This window comes from Copadichromis virginalis, linkage group LG7, assembly GCF_057382275.1.
Source record: "Copadichromis virginalis isolate Kocher_CV1m ecotype Utaka linkage group LG7, C_Virginalis_male_GT1.1, whole genome shotgun sequence".
Taxonomy (NCBI): Eukaryota; Metazoa; Chordata; class Actinopteri; order Cichliformes; family Cichlidae; genus Copadichromis; species Copadichromis virginalis.
The window spans coordinates 10185030-10203827 of record NC_140624.1 but is presented as its reverse complement, the minus strand read 5'-3'; the positions used below and the strand labels follow the sequence as shown (position 1 = coordinate 10203827).

The 18798-nt window shown below is 43.9% G+C and overlaps 1 protein-coding gene and 1 pseudogene across 2 annotated transcripts in view; one reads left to right on the top strand and one right to left on the bottom strand.

Annotated features, from left to right (window-relative positions):
• Positions 1-259: 259 nt before the first annotated feature.
• Positions 260-18798, bottom strand: part of LOC146704471 (apoptosis-associated speck-like protein containing a CARD) — a 30881-nt gene continuing 12342 nt past the window's right edge. Inside the window, exons 2-5 of one of the 2 annotated variants that reach the window (XM_085461641.1) lie at positions 1318-1540; positions 1163-1208; positions 829-1074; positions 260-747 (exon numbers count right to left, since the gene is read on the bottom strand). In XM_085461641.1, the coding sequence (XP_085317767.1) occupies positions 740-747; positions 829-1074; positions 1163-1208; positions 1318-1497 (480 nt within the window). In that variant the 5' untranslated portion in view covers positions 1498-1540 and the 3' untranslated portion in view covers positions 260-739. The remainder of the gene's footprint in view (positions 748-828; positions 1075-1162; positions 1209-1317; positions 1541-18798) is intronic. The other variant, XM_085461642.1, reaches the window with a different exon arrangement.
• LOC146704472 (histone H1-like) lies at positions 8531-9924 on the top strand (annotated as a pseudogene).

Below are 18798 nucleotides of genomic sequence, written 5' to 3'. Positions count from 1 at the left end.
TCAGTAACATCATCTACAGGTGACTGACTGACTGACTGCTTGTGACAGTTACAGAGGGATTGAACTAGAAAAGCCTCTTAGAATCTCTCTCTCTCTCTCTCTCTCTCTATCTATCTATCTATCTATCTACTGCAAGTCTCTCATTATCTCGCAGTTGCTCCCATTCTCCCACCAGATAAAGGAAAAAACAAACCCTCCAATGTATAATGAATGCAACAGAAATGTTGAAAAGCTAAGAAGCAAAACTTATTTTGCACAGAGATTTTTATTAAGCCTCATATTCATGACTTGTTCTTAAATTAGTATGGTTTAACAAAATGTCAATAAATGATATATGGACCAAAACATATGCATATAAGATATTTCTATATTAACTATCCAAAGCCTGAACCATGAAATAACTCCCAGAGAATACTGGTTTTTAAAAAAACGGGACTGTTTATTGACAAATTATAAAACAATAAGAAGAAATTGGCACATTTGATTTTAAATTGTATCATATTTGCTAATTCTGTCATTTTTTTAGCAGTTAGTTTAGAAATTTTGGGTGCAGTCTATTTAGGTCTTTAGGGGGAAAAAAACACACTAATGAGGTTTCAAAAACTCAAAAAAATTCATGTATCAAATATAATACCAGTACATATTTTTCACAAAAGATTCAAGTTTGGTTTTAAAAGGGCAGGAAAGGTCTTTGACGCTTCTGTCCAAAAGATGCAGGAATGCAAAAGCTGCTTTGAAACTAGCCATCTATAGAAAATAAAAGAGAAACTATTAACTTGTTATACATGTTAAACCATATTTGACCTTTTTAATAAGAGCAAATCATACCAAGCCTCTCCACTAGTTCTGGATGATGTTTTTCAAGGGCATCAAAGAAGGCTGCTTTGACCTTCACCCCTCCTGAACGCAGTGTTCTTTCAAAGAGCTCCCTCATTTTATCTTGACTTGCCGGTTTAGCTCGAATATTTGAATAGGCTTCAGGATGGACCAGGTCTCCAAGCTCTTCTGCTATCGCCAGCACTTCAGAAACTTCTTGGATTAACTGTGCCCTGTTTCTATCAACAAAGTCTGCTGCTTGTAAATGAAGAAAATGAAAGCATGTATTTAAAAATCATAGAATAAAAATTGTGAACGTGACTGTGAAATAATAAATAATACACACCTTTTTCATGTTCATTCATTTTTGTAGCAAAACTGCTGATATAATTCTGTTGGCAAAGGGAAATAAAACATACTTTTAGTTGTCAACTCCACTGTGTATGATCGGGGTGTAGAGTGATTTTGGATAACAGTGCCTGTAGTTTTGACATCAGTCACCCAAACTTGCTCTCCTGGGGACAGGCTGCATAAAGGTTTTGCACGGTGGCGCCAGTTGAAGTTTGCCATGTCCATCATCCTCTTCTCCCTTTCCTTTTGAGCGAGCAGTGCGTTGTCCAGCAGTGCGGGCTCCAGCTGCGATGGAAGCATCGGCAGTGTGGTTCGCAGACGTCTGCCCATTAAAAGCTCTGCAGGGCTGTATCCGGACTGCAGTGGTGTAGCTCTATAGGCAAGAAGAGCTAGATAAGGATCAGCTGCTTTTTTCAGAAGATTTTTTACAGTCTGCATAGCACGTTCTGCTTCTCCATTACTTTGCGGAAACTTGGGACTGCTTGTGATGTGTTTGAAGCCGTATGCTGCTGCAAAGTCTGTAAAGATTTGACCTGAATACTGTGGCCCATTATCAGACATGAGGACCTCTGGGATGCCGTGACGGGCAAAGAAAGATTTCAGGTGAGTAATGACGTCGTTTGATTTTGTCCTGTTTAACAAAGCAATTTCAACAAATCTAGAGTGATAGTCAACAGCGAGAAGGTAAGTTTTCCCTCCCAGCTTGAAAAGATCTGTGCCCACTCTCTGCCATGGGCGGGCAGGGTATTCTGTTGGCATGAGTGGCTCACTGTTATTGTGTCTTTCTTGAATACACGTTTTGCACTTGAGCACCATCTCAGAGATTTGTTGACTCAGCCCGGGCCACCACACTGTTTGGCGTGCACGAGCTTTACATTTTACAACACCTTGATGTCCTTCGTGTAGTTTTTCCAGCACCTCGTTTCTCATTGCTGAAGGAATGACAAGCCGTGTGTCTTTTAACAAAAGGCCATCTTCAACAGTGAGCGTGGCTTGGTCAGGCCAGTAATTTCGCAGTAAAGGCTCTTGTTTTGCATGTTCTGGCCAGCCTTCGGTGCACATGTCCATGACGCGAGCACACACACTGTCGCTTTTCAGTTGTTCCTTCAGTGTTTGCATATATGATGAACTGACAGGCATGTTTGCTACAATACTGTCGACATATATGTCTGTGCTTTCCATTAGCTCTTTGTCTGACAGGTTCATTGGTTTTTTCAGAGGTGAGCGGGACAAAGTATCTGCTGTCCAGAGCGATTTCCCTGGGGCGTACTGCACAGTGTACGAGTAACGCATGAGTCTCATTCTGAATCGCTGAATCCTGGGTGGCAAGAGATCCAGAGCTTGTCCTCCCAGTAAGGAAACGAGAGGTTTGTGGTCCGTTTCAAGACAAAAATGTTTACCAATCAGGAAATCACGAAAACGCTCACACGCCCATGTAGATGCCAGTGCCTCTTTTTCCACTTGTGCGTATCGTTGTTCTGTAGGAGAAAGGGACCTCGATGCATACGCCACTGGTCGCCATCCTTCTTCCCACAGCTGCAAAAGAACACCTCCGAGACCATAGGATGAAGCATCTGCTGATACTTTAATGTCTCTGTTGGGGTCATACATTGCGAGCACTGGGGGTGAGGTCAGGGCATCTCGTAATGTTTTGAAAGCTCTCACTTGGTCAGTTCCCCAATGCCATGCGTTCTTTTTGGAAAGAAGATCTCGCAGGGCTTTGTCTTTTTCAGCTAAATGGGGGATGAACTTGCCCACTTGATTCACCATGCCCAGAAAACTGCGCAACTCTGACACATTAGTTGGCTCTGTCATTTCTGTAATTGCCTCCGTTTTCTTCGGGTCAGGACTGATTCCTGTATCCGCTATGATGTGACCCAAGAAAGCAACCTTGCTCTGGGAGAGCTTGCATTTTTCAACATTCAGCGTTATGCCTGCTTTTTCCAGTCTTTGCAGTGTAGCATGGAGACGGGAATCGTGCTCCTGATGGTTACGTCCCCACACCAACACATCGTCAATGTGACACACCACTCCTTCGAGACCCTCGATGACCTCCGCCATCATACGCTGAAAGTGTTCGGGCGCTGAGTTGATCCCAAACAGTAGGCGGTTAAAGTGGAAACGCCCAAAGGGTGTGATGAAGGTGGTGAGTTTGGCAGACTCATCGGACAGGGGAATCTGCCAGAAGCCCATGTTGGCATCCAGTTTGCTAAACACTTTGGCTCCTGCGAGCATTCCTAGACTTTGTTCAACCGATGGCAGCACATATTTTTCCCTGCACACATACTCATTTAGTCCGGTAAAGTCTACGCAAAGTCTTAGCCTAGGGCTGTTTTTCTTTGGAACAACAACCATGCCGGCACACCAATCCGTTGGTTCCTCAACTCGGGTAATGACACCAAGCTCTTCCATTCGTTGGAGTTCCTCTTTTACCCTTCCCATCAGAAGCAGAGGAAGCCTTCGCGGAGTTTTGAGTGAGTACGGCACAGCATTCGGTTTGAGTTTAATGTGATAGGCCCGCTGCACTTTCCCTAGACCATTGCAAAGTTTAGGGTAAGTAGTCTTCAGAGTGTCCATTGAAACCGCGTCAACTCGCACCAGCAGGCCAAGAGCTGTAATGGCGGGCAGGCCTAGCAGTGGGGTGCTCAGGTTTCTTACAACATAGACCTTCTCTGTTGTCTGTTTCGCTCCGTAGTTGAGCTGTAGCTTTGTAAAACCTGCAACGTCCAGTGGTGTTTTTCCAGGGCCTAACAAAGGTTTTTCTGGCTGCTGTAGAACTGGTCTGTGTTCGTTAGCAAAAATCTTTGATAAGTCCGAGTCAGCTATTACAGTCACATCTGCTCCAGTATCCAGTTTGAAAGTGATTTTTGCATCTTTCACTTGTATGATGGCTGTCCACGCCTGGCCGTCACTGGAAACTGAGCCTAGGAAGAAACCTTGCTCCTCTTCCTCCTCAATACTTTGCACTGTCTTGCTTTGTCTGCAGACTCGCTGGTAGTGACCTTTTTTTCCACATAAATGACATTTTGCATCATTTGCTGGGCACTCAGGTTTCGGATGTGGAGAGCCTCCGCACTTGTAGCATTTGTTACTTTGTCTCTTGCTATATTGCTGTTGTGTTTTGACAGTTTTATTTTTGTACATGTTGAACTTTGTTTTGTCGTGCTTTTGTATCACTCTGTCAACTGTTTTCGCATTTACATGCATTACATTTGTTTCACTTCTCAAAGCTGACTGTTGCTTTTTGATTTCTTCTGACTGCCTGGCCATATTTATAGCTTTATCCAAGTCCAAGTCTTTTTCCATTTGCATGCGCTCAGACAGCCTCGTGTCGGCCAAGCCCACTACTATTCTGTCTCTTATCAGCTCATCGTGGAGCGGTCCGTAGTTACAGTGCTCTGCTAATGCATGCAAGGCAGTCACGAATGCATCAACAGTCTCATTCGGCTCTTGTTTGCGCATATTAAAACGTGCGCGCTCATAAACAACATTTTTCCTGACAATGAAAAAGTTGTGGAAGCTATCTCTCACTTTAGCATAGTCCCGTTGGTCTACATCACTTAACTTTAGTCCTCTCAGGACGTCATCCGCTTCGTCTCCCATACAATATATGAGAGTGTTCACTTGATTTTCCTCCGAGCTCGCAGACAGATTACTTGCCTGACGGAATCTCTCGAAGCGACGGACCCATCTTGTCCATTCGTGTGGTTTGGAAAAATCAAAGGGCTCCGGTGGTTGGATGCTAAACGTAGCGCTGGGAGTGCTAGCCGCGGTGCTAACTCCTGCCCTCGGACGATCGTCTACGTCGTCATTCGGCATTTTGTTTCCACCTTCCCCTTCTCCTCACACTCGGCAGATGTATGGAGTCTTACAAGTCACACAGCACTTCTGACACCATGTGCGATTCTTACTCTGAATCTGAATAAGTACGCGGGACCACTGTGTGCGGTAAGACCATCTCTTTTACTTCCTGTTAGAGCTGGGCGATAGAACGATAACGATAACGCTCTTGTCCTCTTAAGAAAAAAAAAAAAAAAAAAGGTCAGCCGATCCAAATTAAGTAGCGCAAAGCCGAACCAATCACAGCCGCAGCGTCACGTCGCGTGACTTGTTACGTACAGCACAAGTGCCAAGCCGCACGTGTGTTTGTTTGGGAAGCAGCCAGCGGGTAATGGAGGAAATGAGTGTGCCGACTAGAAAAATCAACCGAGCGTGACCGAAGAGAAAACAGATGATGGTTAGATTAGATTAGATTAGATAGAACTTTATTAATCCCTCGGGTGGGTTCCTCTGGGAAATTCGATTTCCAAAAAAGCACAGAACCGACAGAAGTTACAGAGTTACAGAATATTATATATATATATATATATATAATACACACACACACACACACACACACACATATATATATATAAATACAGAGACAATATAAATAAAATATACGAAGGGGATAAATAGAATAAATAGGAATAAAAATAAAAATACAAGTGAATTGCACATTTCAAGTATTGAGTCTATTGCACCGTTGACTATTTACAAAAGTATTGCACAAAAGGTATTGCACAGTGAGGTGAAGAGGCACTACAGCTTAGTTGTTCCCCCCTCCTTTGTCCTCCTGTTTCCCCTCCCTCTCCCCTCCAGGGAGGAGTTAAACAGTCTGATGGCGTGTGGGACAAAGGAGTTTTTAAGTCTGTTGGTTCTTGTCTTTGGGAGAAGCAACCTGTCACTGAACAGACTCTTCTGGTTGTTTATGGCCGTGTGCAGAGGATGTCTGGCATTGTCCATAATGTCCATCAGTTTCTTTAATGTCCTTTTCTCTGCCACTGTCACCAGAGTGTCCAGCTTCATGCCGACCACAGAGCTAGCCCTCCTGATCAGTTTCTCCAGCCTGGATGAGTCCTTCTTTGCTGTGCTGCTCCCCCAGCACACCACTGTTAGATTTGTATTGTTGATTGTCATTTATGCTTAGAAATATTTACTTATATATGCTTAGAGTTTTGTAATTAGTTGTAGATTGGTAGAGGTTTTGATCCTTGATAGTCTGCAAACTTTGTGTGTATTAGACAGCACTTTGGGAGCATGAGAGGTCATACCGTGTCTTATTGTTTTATGGTAGGATTAACGTAGTTGCGTCTGTTCTAGTCTAAGTGCTCTTTGTTTAGATGAACTGCAGGACTTCCTCACCGTGTTATCTAGGATGAACCATCTAGGGGGAGGGGGAGGCTACCCTCTTCCTGACCAAGGATGTTTGACCCTTTGATCAGCAGTCCACACACACACACACACACACACACACACACACACACACACACACACACACACACGGTACTCTTTGTGTATGTAGACGTCATATGTTAATGAACTTATGCATATTCATGTAACCTCAATAAAAGGACAGTGATACGGGAGAACGGACGAGAGCTACTGGGGTCAAGCGAAGGAACGGTGCCTGTCCGGTTCTCTCCCGTGCACGAGTACCATGAAGAAGTTTGCCTACTTGTGTCTTGCTTGCAGTGTAATTATATTGTCTTCAACGTTCCAGCGAATAGGTTTATGCTACAAACCTATCATTAATTGGTCCTTCGATGCCGGAGCCCTGGAATCGCATTCACCGAGGGGAGGAGAGGCACGCTGAAAGACTGACGTCAGCCAGGAAGTTCCTGTGGATTCGCTGTATGTCTTTTCTCCTCGATGAATGGCGATTGGCGGGATTCGAGGCTGATATTACACGCTAAGCAACACCGAGTAAGTTTAGAGTCCAACTCTATAACTGTACGTCTTCGCCGCTCAGTGGGGCGTTGTCCGTGGCCGCTCAGTGGGGCTAAAATTCGCCGTCTAAGTGGGGCGATGTACAAGGCCGCTCAGTGGGGTTTTTTGTACAGAAGCATTAAGTCGCAGAGTTGCGCAGTTCGAACTTTTTTTGGTTCGCCGTCTTAGTGGGGCGAAATACAGACCGCTGTGTGGGGTACTGTAGTGAGTTCTCCACCGCTCAGTGGGGTGTTGAGAAGTTCCGCGGGGTCCAGATTGTGCTGGACAGTAGGCCTATTTTGTGTTGTTGTCATTGTCGTCGTCGTTGTTGTTGTTGTTGTGTGTGCGGAGCAGAACATGTGGTCTGTGACACCGACTGTTGTTGTTATCATGGGTTTCTAAGCAACCAAGAGTGAGTCGGAGGGAGACAGACGTTTGTGCTGGACTTTGCTCCTGGCAGCACAAAGTATTTATGTAAAAAAAAGAGAGAGCGACGGCTCCACAGCTGCGCGGGTTCACGCGAGCGCGGTCACGCGGACCTGAGCCGTGCGGTTAATCGCAGGCTTATAAATGGAAGAGATTCAAATGTTAGAAGTTTTCAGAAAACACACCAGCCTTGGAGAGCTGTGGAGAAGGCCAGCCCACATCAGCAGCACTTAAGATATGCTCTGGTGAATGGCTTTCCCCCACCCCCTTGCTGACACAATGTTTATTCTTTAGCTTGCCCTGATCGACAGCAGCCTGTGTGCCAGACCATAGATTTAATTGAGGTGGATAGTTGTTAAAAGTAATCTACATTAAGCTTGTGGTTGCTTAAATTCAGTTCAATGACATGTGAGGTGAAGTGATATAGGTAAATATTTAAACTCATGAAGTTCATAGAGGCACTTGACCTGTGTGGAAGACGGTCGTCTTATTATGAGCCATTGTTGAGATATAGAGCACACCTGTGAAAACAACTAATATGCTCAACCCTGTATGAAACATCTAAAAATACATGATGGAGAAGCTGTGTTGAATATGTAAGTGTAAGACTTTGCCACTGTGGGCAGAGCATGCAACTACTGTGTGATGTCGCGTTGCAGTTTTGTTTTTGTTTTTTGAGCTGATGAGCAAGCTACACATTATCAGATCAAGAGCTGTCTGAGAACTACTCAAAGAGAGGGAAACAGAGAGTGTGCAGCGTTTCCATGAGCAGTTTTTCTGCACCTTGACTCGTGTGTGTGTGTAGCATCAGCATCATGTTTTTGTTTATTTGTTTTGTTGGATTAAAAATAATTAAATAAACTGGTGATCATGCTTATGGATCACCATGGCACATATCTCCAGCCATATGATTTATTTATGCAGATGAAAAAGTGAGTGTGAATGTGTCTGACATCACAGTGTTTTTGTGCACTGTGCAAAAGTGATTGCCTCTGATTGTGAGTGAGAGCGGTGATTTTGCAGACCACCAGCTATTGTGAAGAAAAAAAAAAAGAGTGAAAAAGAGACAAATTACTACATTGTAGACGAAGAGAAATAATCATAGGAAAAAGGTTTTGTGTTGATCAGCCGAAAAACAACTACAATGTCATTTTCTGCTTTTAAGAAAGGATTGTTCACACAAACACAGAGAGAGAGAGAGAGAGATGTGTGTTGATTAAGCAGTGATGATAATAATGAACATGTTTTAGTTTGTCACTTTCAGGTGAAAAGCAGACCTGTATCAATTTTCCACATGCAACAGTCGAAAGAAAGTTATAGTTTAACATCATTGGAAACATGCAGGCCAAGTTTCTGGCTGACTTATTTACAGTGCCATGTGTTTCTCAACCTCACAAGCGAGCTCACTCCTCCCTGAAGATAAGGAATGCAGCTCCAAAGCAATAACATGATAAAGAGACAGCAGCAAGTCCTGAGCACAAAAAGTCCCAGCAAAGCAGCAGCAATGTGGATAAACAGCAGCAGAAGAAGAAAGCAAACCCATCTTCCTGTCTGATTGGTTGAATTTCACGGAGGGGCGAGCAAGATGGCAGCGTGAAGAGGAGTTTTTGTTTGAGTTCTCAGCACGAGACACTTATTTGACGTCTTTCTGGCCTTCGGGACTTTTTTGGAGATCAGCGCGCTAAACTTGCTGGATCTGAGGCCAGGGTCTGCGGCGGCAGCATGTTGAAATGCTCAAAAAGGACTGAGTGACTCGGGCAAGCCACATGCGGCTAGCGACATGAAAGAAATGGACCCTTCATGATGCGTTCAACGTGCCAGCGCTGTGGTGGGAAAGGCTCCATCATAAACACGCCCTGCGCCCTGCGCCGAGGTTCAGGCCAAGAAGAAGAAGACGATGACTTCCAAGCCCAAGAAGGTCGGCCTCAGCGTGGGCGAGCTGATTGTGAAAGCCGTGGCCGCTTCCAAGGAGCGCAACGGCCTGTCTGTGGCCGCTCTCAAGAAGGCTCTGGCTGCCGGAGGCTACGATGTGGACAAGAACAAGGCCTGTGTCAAGACCGCCATCAAGAGCCTGGTGGCGAAGGGCACTCTGGTGCAGACCAAGGGCACCAGGACCTCCGGATCCTTCAAGATGAACAAGGCTACTGAGAGCAAAGCCAAGAAGCCCGCCGCGGCCAAAGCCAAGAAACCGGCAGCAGCTGCTAAGAAGTCGCCCAAGAAGGCAGCAGCAGCACTTCAGCTACTAGACAGGACAAAGCTGAAGGAGAACTGCCGGGACTGTTGAAGTGGGAGAGGACAAAAGAGTGAGAGGACAACAGAGTGAGAAGACTAGGTGAGAACACATAGGAATTATTTAATGTGGGAAATCAAAATTTGGGTTAGCAAACCTGGGGAAAAGAAAACTGACTGCTTAAGTTGGAAAATTGAGACGGAGTCTGAAACATTGCGAAAATAGAAACATATACAAAATCACACACACACAAGCAGAACATGCATTAACCCTACTAACAATTCCAAACACAAAATGACTCATGAAGACTCATAGCACATTAGTTAAGAAATGATTAAATAATAGCAGAGAAGTGTGTAAGAAAGGCAGCTTTAAGAACATGCTCTGCTGGAGATGCAGCTCCACAGACATGCATTAGACCTGCCTAATAACACAAACACACATGCAATGAAAATTAGCTTGTTATCTTTCATCAGTGTTAAAATAGTGTCAATTTAGCAGACACTTGTTATTAAATACTGAATTTATCCAATGCAAAAAATTGACTCTCCAGGTTGCAGGACAACAGTTTAACTTTTGTGGGAAAAAAGATCCTGGTTTGACCAACCAGTGATCAGACAATAAATTTAGTTGTTAAAATGGTAAATTGGGAGAAGCTTCCTGCTTGATTGAGGCAGCACATGTAATTTACTGTATGAGGGAAATTGTCTTTTGTGATACTATTTTGAACATGCTTTTCTGTCGTCCTGTCAACTTAGTGGGTTAATAGCTGATATGCAAATTAGTTGATCGGTTTTAGATTAATAAAAGGTGACTGAATTCTAGTATGAGTGAATGAGATGTGTTGGAGTTGTTGTGTGTTGAGTGGAGACTCTAAAACACTGAGTTTCCTGTTTTGATGTGCGAGTGAATCCTGTATTTAGATACACAACTCTGAATACATCAGAACAAACGTCTTTTGTGAAGTGCATGACAGCATGTCACATGTTTTATGATGAAGGGAAAAAGAAAAATTGAATAAAATAGATCTGTGGCTTAAATGAGTGAAGAGCACAGACCGGGTGATTAAACTCATAGCTAATATGACATTAGGGTTATGTTGTGTGTTGTGCAGTTGATGGTTGGTTTGGAGTGAATCTAGCTGATGATTCTTCTCCTGTTGTGAAGATGATGAGGAGTTTGTGTCATGACTTAACAAGGCCTTTTTATTTTGATACTTTCACAGTGCACTGAGAGTTTGGTTTGATAATCTGTTATTTTTTATTTTTCATTTTTGAACAGGCACTGATTTTTGCTTGTGAATTTCTTTTCTTTGAGCAGATCTGCAAGTCGGGAATTAAAAGCGTTACACGTCGTCAAGAAAATTGTTGCAAGTGAGTTTCTCCACATTTAAAATGGGTTCAGGAGAAAGCCACTTATTTGGGACAATTAGGAAATGAGAGTCCCCCCCAAAAAGGATTCAACGAGGAAATCCAGTCTAAATTATTTTTCTTTTTGAAATAACGTCGTTTTGCTGAGCGTGGAAACGAATGCGATGATAATTTCCACAATTAGCAAAAGAAGGAACCACTGAGTGAATGAGTAAGAATTTTAAAATAACTGACTGACTGACTGGACATGATTGTGTGAAGCTAACCCCCACCTGACAAAGGTGCAGATGAACCCATGTGTTTCCTTTTACAGGAGCAGAAAGATGACAGCAACACTCGAGGTTGCATGATGATTTAACCTTTTAAATGCCATTTTCTGTGTCTGTGCATTTATCAGGTGTGTTATTCATAGGCTTGAGTTGCTCACAGAGATAACTGTGACAAAGTATGCATACGCCTGCGCAAGCGCTAATATTTGCATTTTCTTTTCTTACAGCATGCCAGTTCTTCATGTGAATTGATGATGCGATTTATACCAGGACAACTGGTTGATGTTTTTTCCTACTACAGGATTTCTGGGTTTATGTGTGAGGAAAACTGTGTTTACAGGTTATGAGTGGTGATGCTGTTGCATTGTGTTGATGGGAAAATGTGAAGGTTACTTTGATAATGTGAATAACCTGTGTGAAATTTCCTGTGTTGAGAACTGGTGTTACTTCTTTCCACAGCTAGGGTTGACTTTATGGTGTTTTTATGGCACCTCTGGAACCTGTTGACCTGTGTCTGACCTCTGTCTGACTACAGTCAATGTGTATTGCTAATGTTAGTTTCTTTGAGAATGCTGTGGAAGATTCAGCTGAAACGGACAAGTGACATGAGTAAAACAAATAAGAGATACAGTGTTTCTGGGATAGTTTGATATGGGCTCATTAGCTGGCCACTTTTGAGCCCATAGTAATATATAAGTGGAGTGACTTTGCTTAAGAGCAGTCACCGATTACATTAATGTTGCCTGAGTACATGGGATGATCCATGTCTGAGGCGACTTATGAAAATAATTGTAGTTTACTGATTTGAGAAAACCTGCACATGACACTTGTCTTGCTGATGTTGAATGCTTCTTGTCCTTATGATACAATTGTTTACAGGTATGAAGTTTGATTTTACTTCCAGATTTTGTTTTCCAGGCCATGATGGTGTGTATGCAGACTCCTGGGAGAGCCAGGTGTTAAGCAAACTTAATATGCAAAGCACACTAACATTTTCATTGCAGGATTATGGGTCCAGGGTGGTGCTGCTCCAGGGGAGGAGATGCCCTGATGTTGCCTGGGATATGATCTAGCTAATCTTTTTCTTTAAGACTGGAATCCAGGTTTGGTGAGTTGACGCATGGGTGTGTCCATGCGTCAAGAGGAGGGGTCCAAGGATTAACATTAAACAATGTTTTTTATTATTGTTGCAGTGATTTGTGTGATTAGCCGTTTTATTTACAAATATTAAACCTATGCAAGTGGTGCATCCATGTTCAGATGAGGCTTTGATGGCCTATAAGTGAAGTTCACTGAACTAAAGAATGTGGTTTGATGATTGTTGACATACTCTCCAAATAGTTTGTCTTCCTAGCAAGGAAATACAGGTGCAGCAGTAATCTCCTGAGAAATCTTCAGAGGCCCAGTGAGAAGCGCATAGCTGACAGGACCAGGCAGTGGTTGAGGTCAAAGATCAAGCTGATTGGGGCCCATCATGAAATCAGACCTTGGAGCCACAGCAAGGACCATGAAACTGCCTGCAAAATAGAGGAGAGGATCGTCCACAAGATGGGAGAGAGGCTTCAGGAGGATCAGAGATCATCTTCAGCACAGCAGACATCACACAGAGAGCTGTGCTACTAAGCTTCCAGGAAATCAAGAGGAGACTTCCCACAGCAAGATTTTAAATACAATGAAAGATTCAATATTGACGCTGAGGAAGACGACTAAGGTGTACGACGTGCTCTGCCTTAAACCTTCAGCAGCGTTGGAACATAAACACTCGTGGGATGAGGAGCGTGCCAAGCTCCATTGACAGCGTAGAAGGAGTTCGAGGATGACATTATGATTCTGTGAAAAGCACAGGAACCAGAAGCTATGGTGGTGATAACAGCAGTTTCCTATGAACATCACCTAACGCTGTGCCACTGTACTGTGCATACGATGACACTCTGAAGGCTGCTGGGATCATAATAGCAGTAAGACAACCCTGCACCCTTTCCACAGAGGTGTTTCTCTGCAGAGCGTGGACAATGAAGGAGTCATAAATATCCCCCTCGCAGGATGAAGGCCTGAAGTGAGGTGATGGGAGGCCATAAAACTAGAGTGCTGAGAGGTCTGCAGCTTTGGAAATAGCTGAGAACCATGTTGACAAACAACAAAACCAACTGGTATGTTTGAATGTCTATTCTACATACATTTGGACTCTGGTCCTATGGACAACGATGGAAACAACTGGAAGAGACATTCATGACGCCCTGCAGAACTCAAACCACTCTGCAGAGAGACATGTGATGTGCACACCTGGAGGAAGCATCACCAAGCTGAGATGTTTTTGAAAATGTTACTTTTTTATTTTCACTATTAAATTAACAATTTCTTTGTTTGCTCGTAAGATGCAGTTTGCCATGAGATGAGATCAATGAGGAATGGGATAACTGCTAATACATTTGTTGAACTGTGTACCTTTTCAGTAATTTAGGGTGATTTGACATATGCTGAGTATAAAAATGTTTGCATTGAAACTGTCAGACATGAGGTGATCATAACTGGGAACTTTTCAAGCATAAAGGTCAAAAAGGGGGGAAATGTTAGATTTGTATTGTTGATTGTCATTTATGCTTAGAAATATTTACTTATATATGCTTAGAGTTTTGTAATTAGTTGTAGATTGGTAGAGGTTTTGATCCTTGATAGTCTGCAAACTTTGTGTGTATTAGACAGCACTTTGGGAGCATGAGAGGTCATACCGTGTCTTATTGTTTTATGGTAGGATTAACGTAGTTGCGTCTGTTCTAGTCTAAGTGCTCTTTGTTTAGATGAACTGCAGGACTTCCTCACCGTGTTATCTAGGATGAACCATCTAGGGGGAGGGGGAGGCTACCCTCTTCCTGACCAAGGATGTTTGACCCTTTGATCAGCAGTCCACACACACACACACACACACACACACACACACACACACACACACACGGTACTCTTTGTGTATGTAGACGTCATATGTTAATGAACTTATGCATATTCATGTAACCTCAATAAAAGGACAGTGATACGGGAGAACGGACGAGAGCTACTGGGGTCAAGCGAAGGAACGGTGCCTGTCCGGTTCTCTCCCGTGCACGAGTACCATGAAGAAGTTTGCCTACTTGTGTCTTGCTTGCAGTGTAATTATATTGTCTTCAACGTTCCAGCGAATAGGTTTATGCTACAAACCTATCAACCACAGCATAGAAAAGTACTCCAGCAACCACCGACTGGTAAAACATCCTCAGGAGCTTCCTGCAGATGTTAAAAGACCTCAGCCTCCTGAGGAAGTACAGTCGGCTTTGGGCTTTTTTATACAGGTGCTCTGTGTTGCATGACCAGTCCAGTTTATTGTCCACCCACAGCCCGAGGTACTTGTACTTGTTGACCACCTCCACCTCCTCCCCCTCTATCTGAACCGGCAGTGGACCTGCTCTAGACCTCCCGAAGTCCACAACCAGTTCCTTAGTCTTTGAGGTGTTGAGTTGCAGGTGGTTTGTGTGACTCCATGCGACAAAGTTCCTCACCAGACTTCTGTACTCCTCTTCCTGATCATCCCAGATACACCCCATGATGGCTGTGTCGTCTGCAAACTTCTGAATGTGGCATAATTCAGAGTTGTAGCAGAAGTCAGAGGTGTACAGGGTGAAGAGAAGAGGGGACAGCACAGTTCCCTGTGGTGCTCCTGTGCTGCTGACCACTGTGTCAGACGTGATGTCCTTCAGCCTGACGTACTGTGGTCTGTCGGTGAGGTAGTCGGAGATCCAAGCCACCAGGCAGGGGTCCACCTCCATCCTGTTCAGTTTTTCTTGAAGCATACAGGGCCGGATGGTATTAAAGGCACTGGAAAAGTCAAGAAACAGGATCCTGACCGTGCCTTTTCCCCCATCCAGGTGTAAGTGGGCTCTGTGTAGGAGGTACAGGATGGCATCCTCCACTCCGACACCCGCCTTGTATGCAAACTGTAGTGGGTCCTGGGCATGTTGTACCTGTGGTCGGAGGAGGTTGAGGAAGAGCCGCTCTAGAGTCTTCATAAGATGTGACGTCAGTGCCACCGGTCGGAAGTCATTCAGCTCATTGGGCCGGTTCTTTTTGGGGACTGGGACGATGCAGGATGTTCCAATGCCGGAGAGATTGTCGAACGGAAGAGCCATAGAAGTTCCGTAGTTTGAAGGTATTTCGGCTATTTCAAGTCTGACAAAAAACAGAGTAGCGCGCACTGTAAATTGTGCCGAAAGCAAGTCTGGAAATACAATAAACTGGTGCATGCGTCACACTGTGCGCCACGTTATTGTTTCGGTGAAATGAATTTCTACAATACTGTTACTGTTAATTCTACTCTCTGCAGTGTTTAAATGCTTACATATACACACAGTTACTGTCCGTCCACACATACGACTCGGTTCTGCTTCTATGCCCCAGCTTTGTTTACTTTTTCCCACCGAGGCTTCTAGACTTCTGATTGGCCAACATTTCTGCACGGTTAGGAATCTAGCGCCACCTGCTGCTTTGGCATGTTCATAGCAGCGTTTTCCTTCATTTCTGCCTTTACGTGTGAACGGGATTCTTTTTTAAAACGAAAACGGAAAATCTCCGTTTTCAAAAATACCCGTGTACGTGTGGACGTAGCCTCAGTCTCTGACTGGAAGCGCTAATTCGTCATTCGGCTTTTGTCAGACTAAAGTAACTGTTAAAACTGTTTGAAAAGCTAAGCTATACAACAAGGAGAGATTGAGAATTTCCTTTTAGTTCTCAGTTTATTTGATATTGACAAAAGTTAGTCAGTTTTGTCTGTTCTTCTGTAAAACAAACTAAGATTTATTTTTAGAATTAATATTTTGTTTCTAAGTGGAATTGACAATTTAGTCTGTTTCGTTTGTTCTATTTTGAAACTTAAACGCTTTAGCGGCTGCCTTTTGTGTAGCTTGCAATATTTGCCTTTATTTATCTGAAAAAGTCTCATGTTCCTTAAGTACATCTACCCTGTTGAACTTATTATGGGAAATAAATATTTAAATAAAAACAAGCTGCTGATTATTTCACATTTTACTTGTGAGCAACGGCACATTTAAATCTTACAAATATAGTTATTTGGCTTATATCGTGATAGATATCGTTATCGCCTGAAATGAAAAAAACATATCGTGATATGAAAAAATCTCATATCGCCCAGCTCTACTTCCTGTATTACCATCTACCGGCATGCATTGCCAGTGCGTAACACGTAATTACACAATCAAACAGTGAACACATACTGCCCATGCAACAAATGTGTAACGTGAGGGTTCACTAGATGGTTGGGAATCTCTCTGAATAATTAGGAACAGCAAGACGGAGACGGATAACTTTTTAGCAGCCTCTTTACTTTTAGCACACTGCAACAACAACCCACACTTCCTGTGTGCCGCCCTCATGAATACTTCACTGGCCTCTCAGAAGCCAGGAAATCTTATACTCAGATCAAAACAGGGAAAACAACCAGGTAGATATAACACATACTTATTACTGGTTTGAACATGCATGTCTAAACATTCAAACATGTAAACATGTAAATATCAAAACACATAACCACCAAATAGCTACATAACTAGCTTTATAACCTTTGTAAACACCTCTTTGTATATCAAAGTAGATTTAGATTTACTTCTACACTTTACATTTTCCTCCCCCCCTCACATAAGAAACGTCCCCGTTTCCCTACAGAAAAGGAAGAAAAAAAACCCCAACATGCTGCGAGCAAAGGGGACAACAATAAAACAACAGCAAAACCAAAAACAAGTTCAGTTCAAAACATAGTCCTTGAGGTATCTGGGAGGCACAACTTGACGTCTCCCACATCGCCGTGAAACACCAGATACTCGATGAGGAGTTGAAGGGACAATGTCTGATTGGTGTATCACCACATGGCCAGAGGGGGAAGTCGTTACAGTCTCAGACCGAGGAGAAGGGGACAAAGGAGAGTGGGAATGGGGTCGTGACTGGTTTAGAGGTGGTGGCTGACAAACCTGAGGGTCTGATGAGGTTGCAGGGCTGCGGCCCTGAACATTCCAGCTCCCTTCAGCTGCAGATTTTGAAGCTGTGAAGGGCAACACACCTGATAATGCAGTCAACTGTGGAATCTGGGGCTGTACAGGTATGTCACCAGCAGGTGAGTTGGTTCCACCAGGGACTATGGTTGGGCGGGTCTGCAGGACCCACGCACCTCTCTTCAGGTTTCAAGGTAGCAGAAGCAGTGCAGACTGTGTCCTGCTCTAAGGTTTCACCAGTGACAGGGCGACGTGACAGTGCGTCCGCATTGAGGTGGCGGTGGCCATCTTTATGAATCACAGTCCACTCAAAAGGATCAAGTTCAAGAGCCCAGCGAGCACGGCAACCAGTTCTATCACTGTCAATGGGTATTTTCCGAAGACCCAGGAGGGGCTTGTGATCCGTGACAATAACAAATGGCTGCTTGTAGAGGTAGTGCCGAAAATGTCTAACTGCCCAAACAATGGCCCAGAGTTCTCGATCATAAGTCGACCACTTTCTTTCTGCCTTTGTAAGCGCATGGCTAGCATAGGCAATGACTTTCTCTTGCTGTCCCTGTTTTTGAGCTAGTACACTGCCAATAGCTGTGCTAGAAGCATCAGTATACAGAGAAAATGGCAATGTGAAGTCAGGGAATGAAACCACAGGAGGGTTTGAGAGGGCATGTTTCAGATACATGAATGCATCCTGGCACTGAGAAGTCCATTGAAAAGTTGCATGCTTCTCAGTGAGAGCATGTAGGGGGACACTGTGGTGCGCAAAGTTTTGAATAAACTTGCGATAATATGAACAAAGTCCAAGGAATGACCTTACTTCTGTCGCTGTTTGTGGAATAGGCCAGGCTTGCACACTGTTCACATTTCTGGGGTCAGGCTGGATGCCATGTTTTGATACAATGTGGCCCAGAAATTGTACCTGATCTTTGGCAAAACAGCATTTTGAGGGGTTTAGCTTCAAGCCACTTGCCTGGAATCTGCCGAAAATTTCTTCCAGATGCTGGAGATGTTCTGCGAAAGAGCGGCTGTAAATGAGGACATCATCCAAATACACTAAGCAGGTTTTCCAGGGAAGGCCACGAAGTACCATCTCCATTAACCGCTGACATGTGGCTGGAGCGTTTGTGAGTCCCATGGGCATAACAGTGAAGTGGTAAAGTCCACTGCCGGTTGTGAAAGCAGTTTTCTCACGATCCTTCTCTTCCAGTTCAACCTGCCAATAGCCATGTTGAAGGTCCATTGTGGAGAACCAGGCAGAACCTGACAGCGCATCCAGTGCATCATCAACCCTTGGAAGAGGATGAGAGTTGTTAAGGTTCAAAATATTGGGGATGGAGACAAGAGAAAAAACCACAATAACAACACTGGTCCGGCCGGGTTGAGTCAAACGATGATTTAATGATCACACACGTGGGAGATGGACACTGATGCAGACAGCCTCAAAATCTCAAAATGGTGGAGCATTGCTCAAACTTTTATAACCTCTGGTGCCTCCACCTTATCATAAAAAGCCTAAACATTCACATGCTCTCTCTCACACAGCGCCTAAGCTACGACCTTGG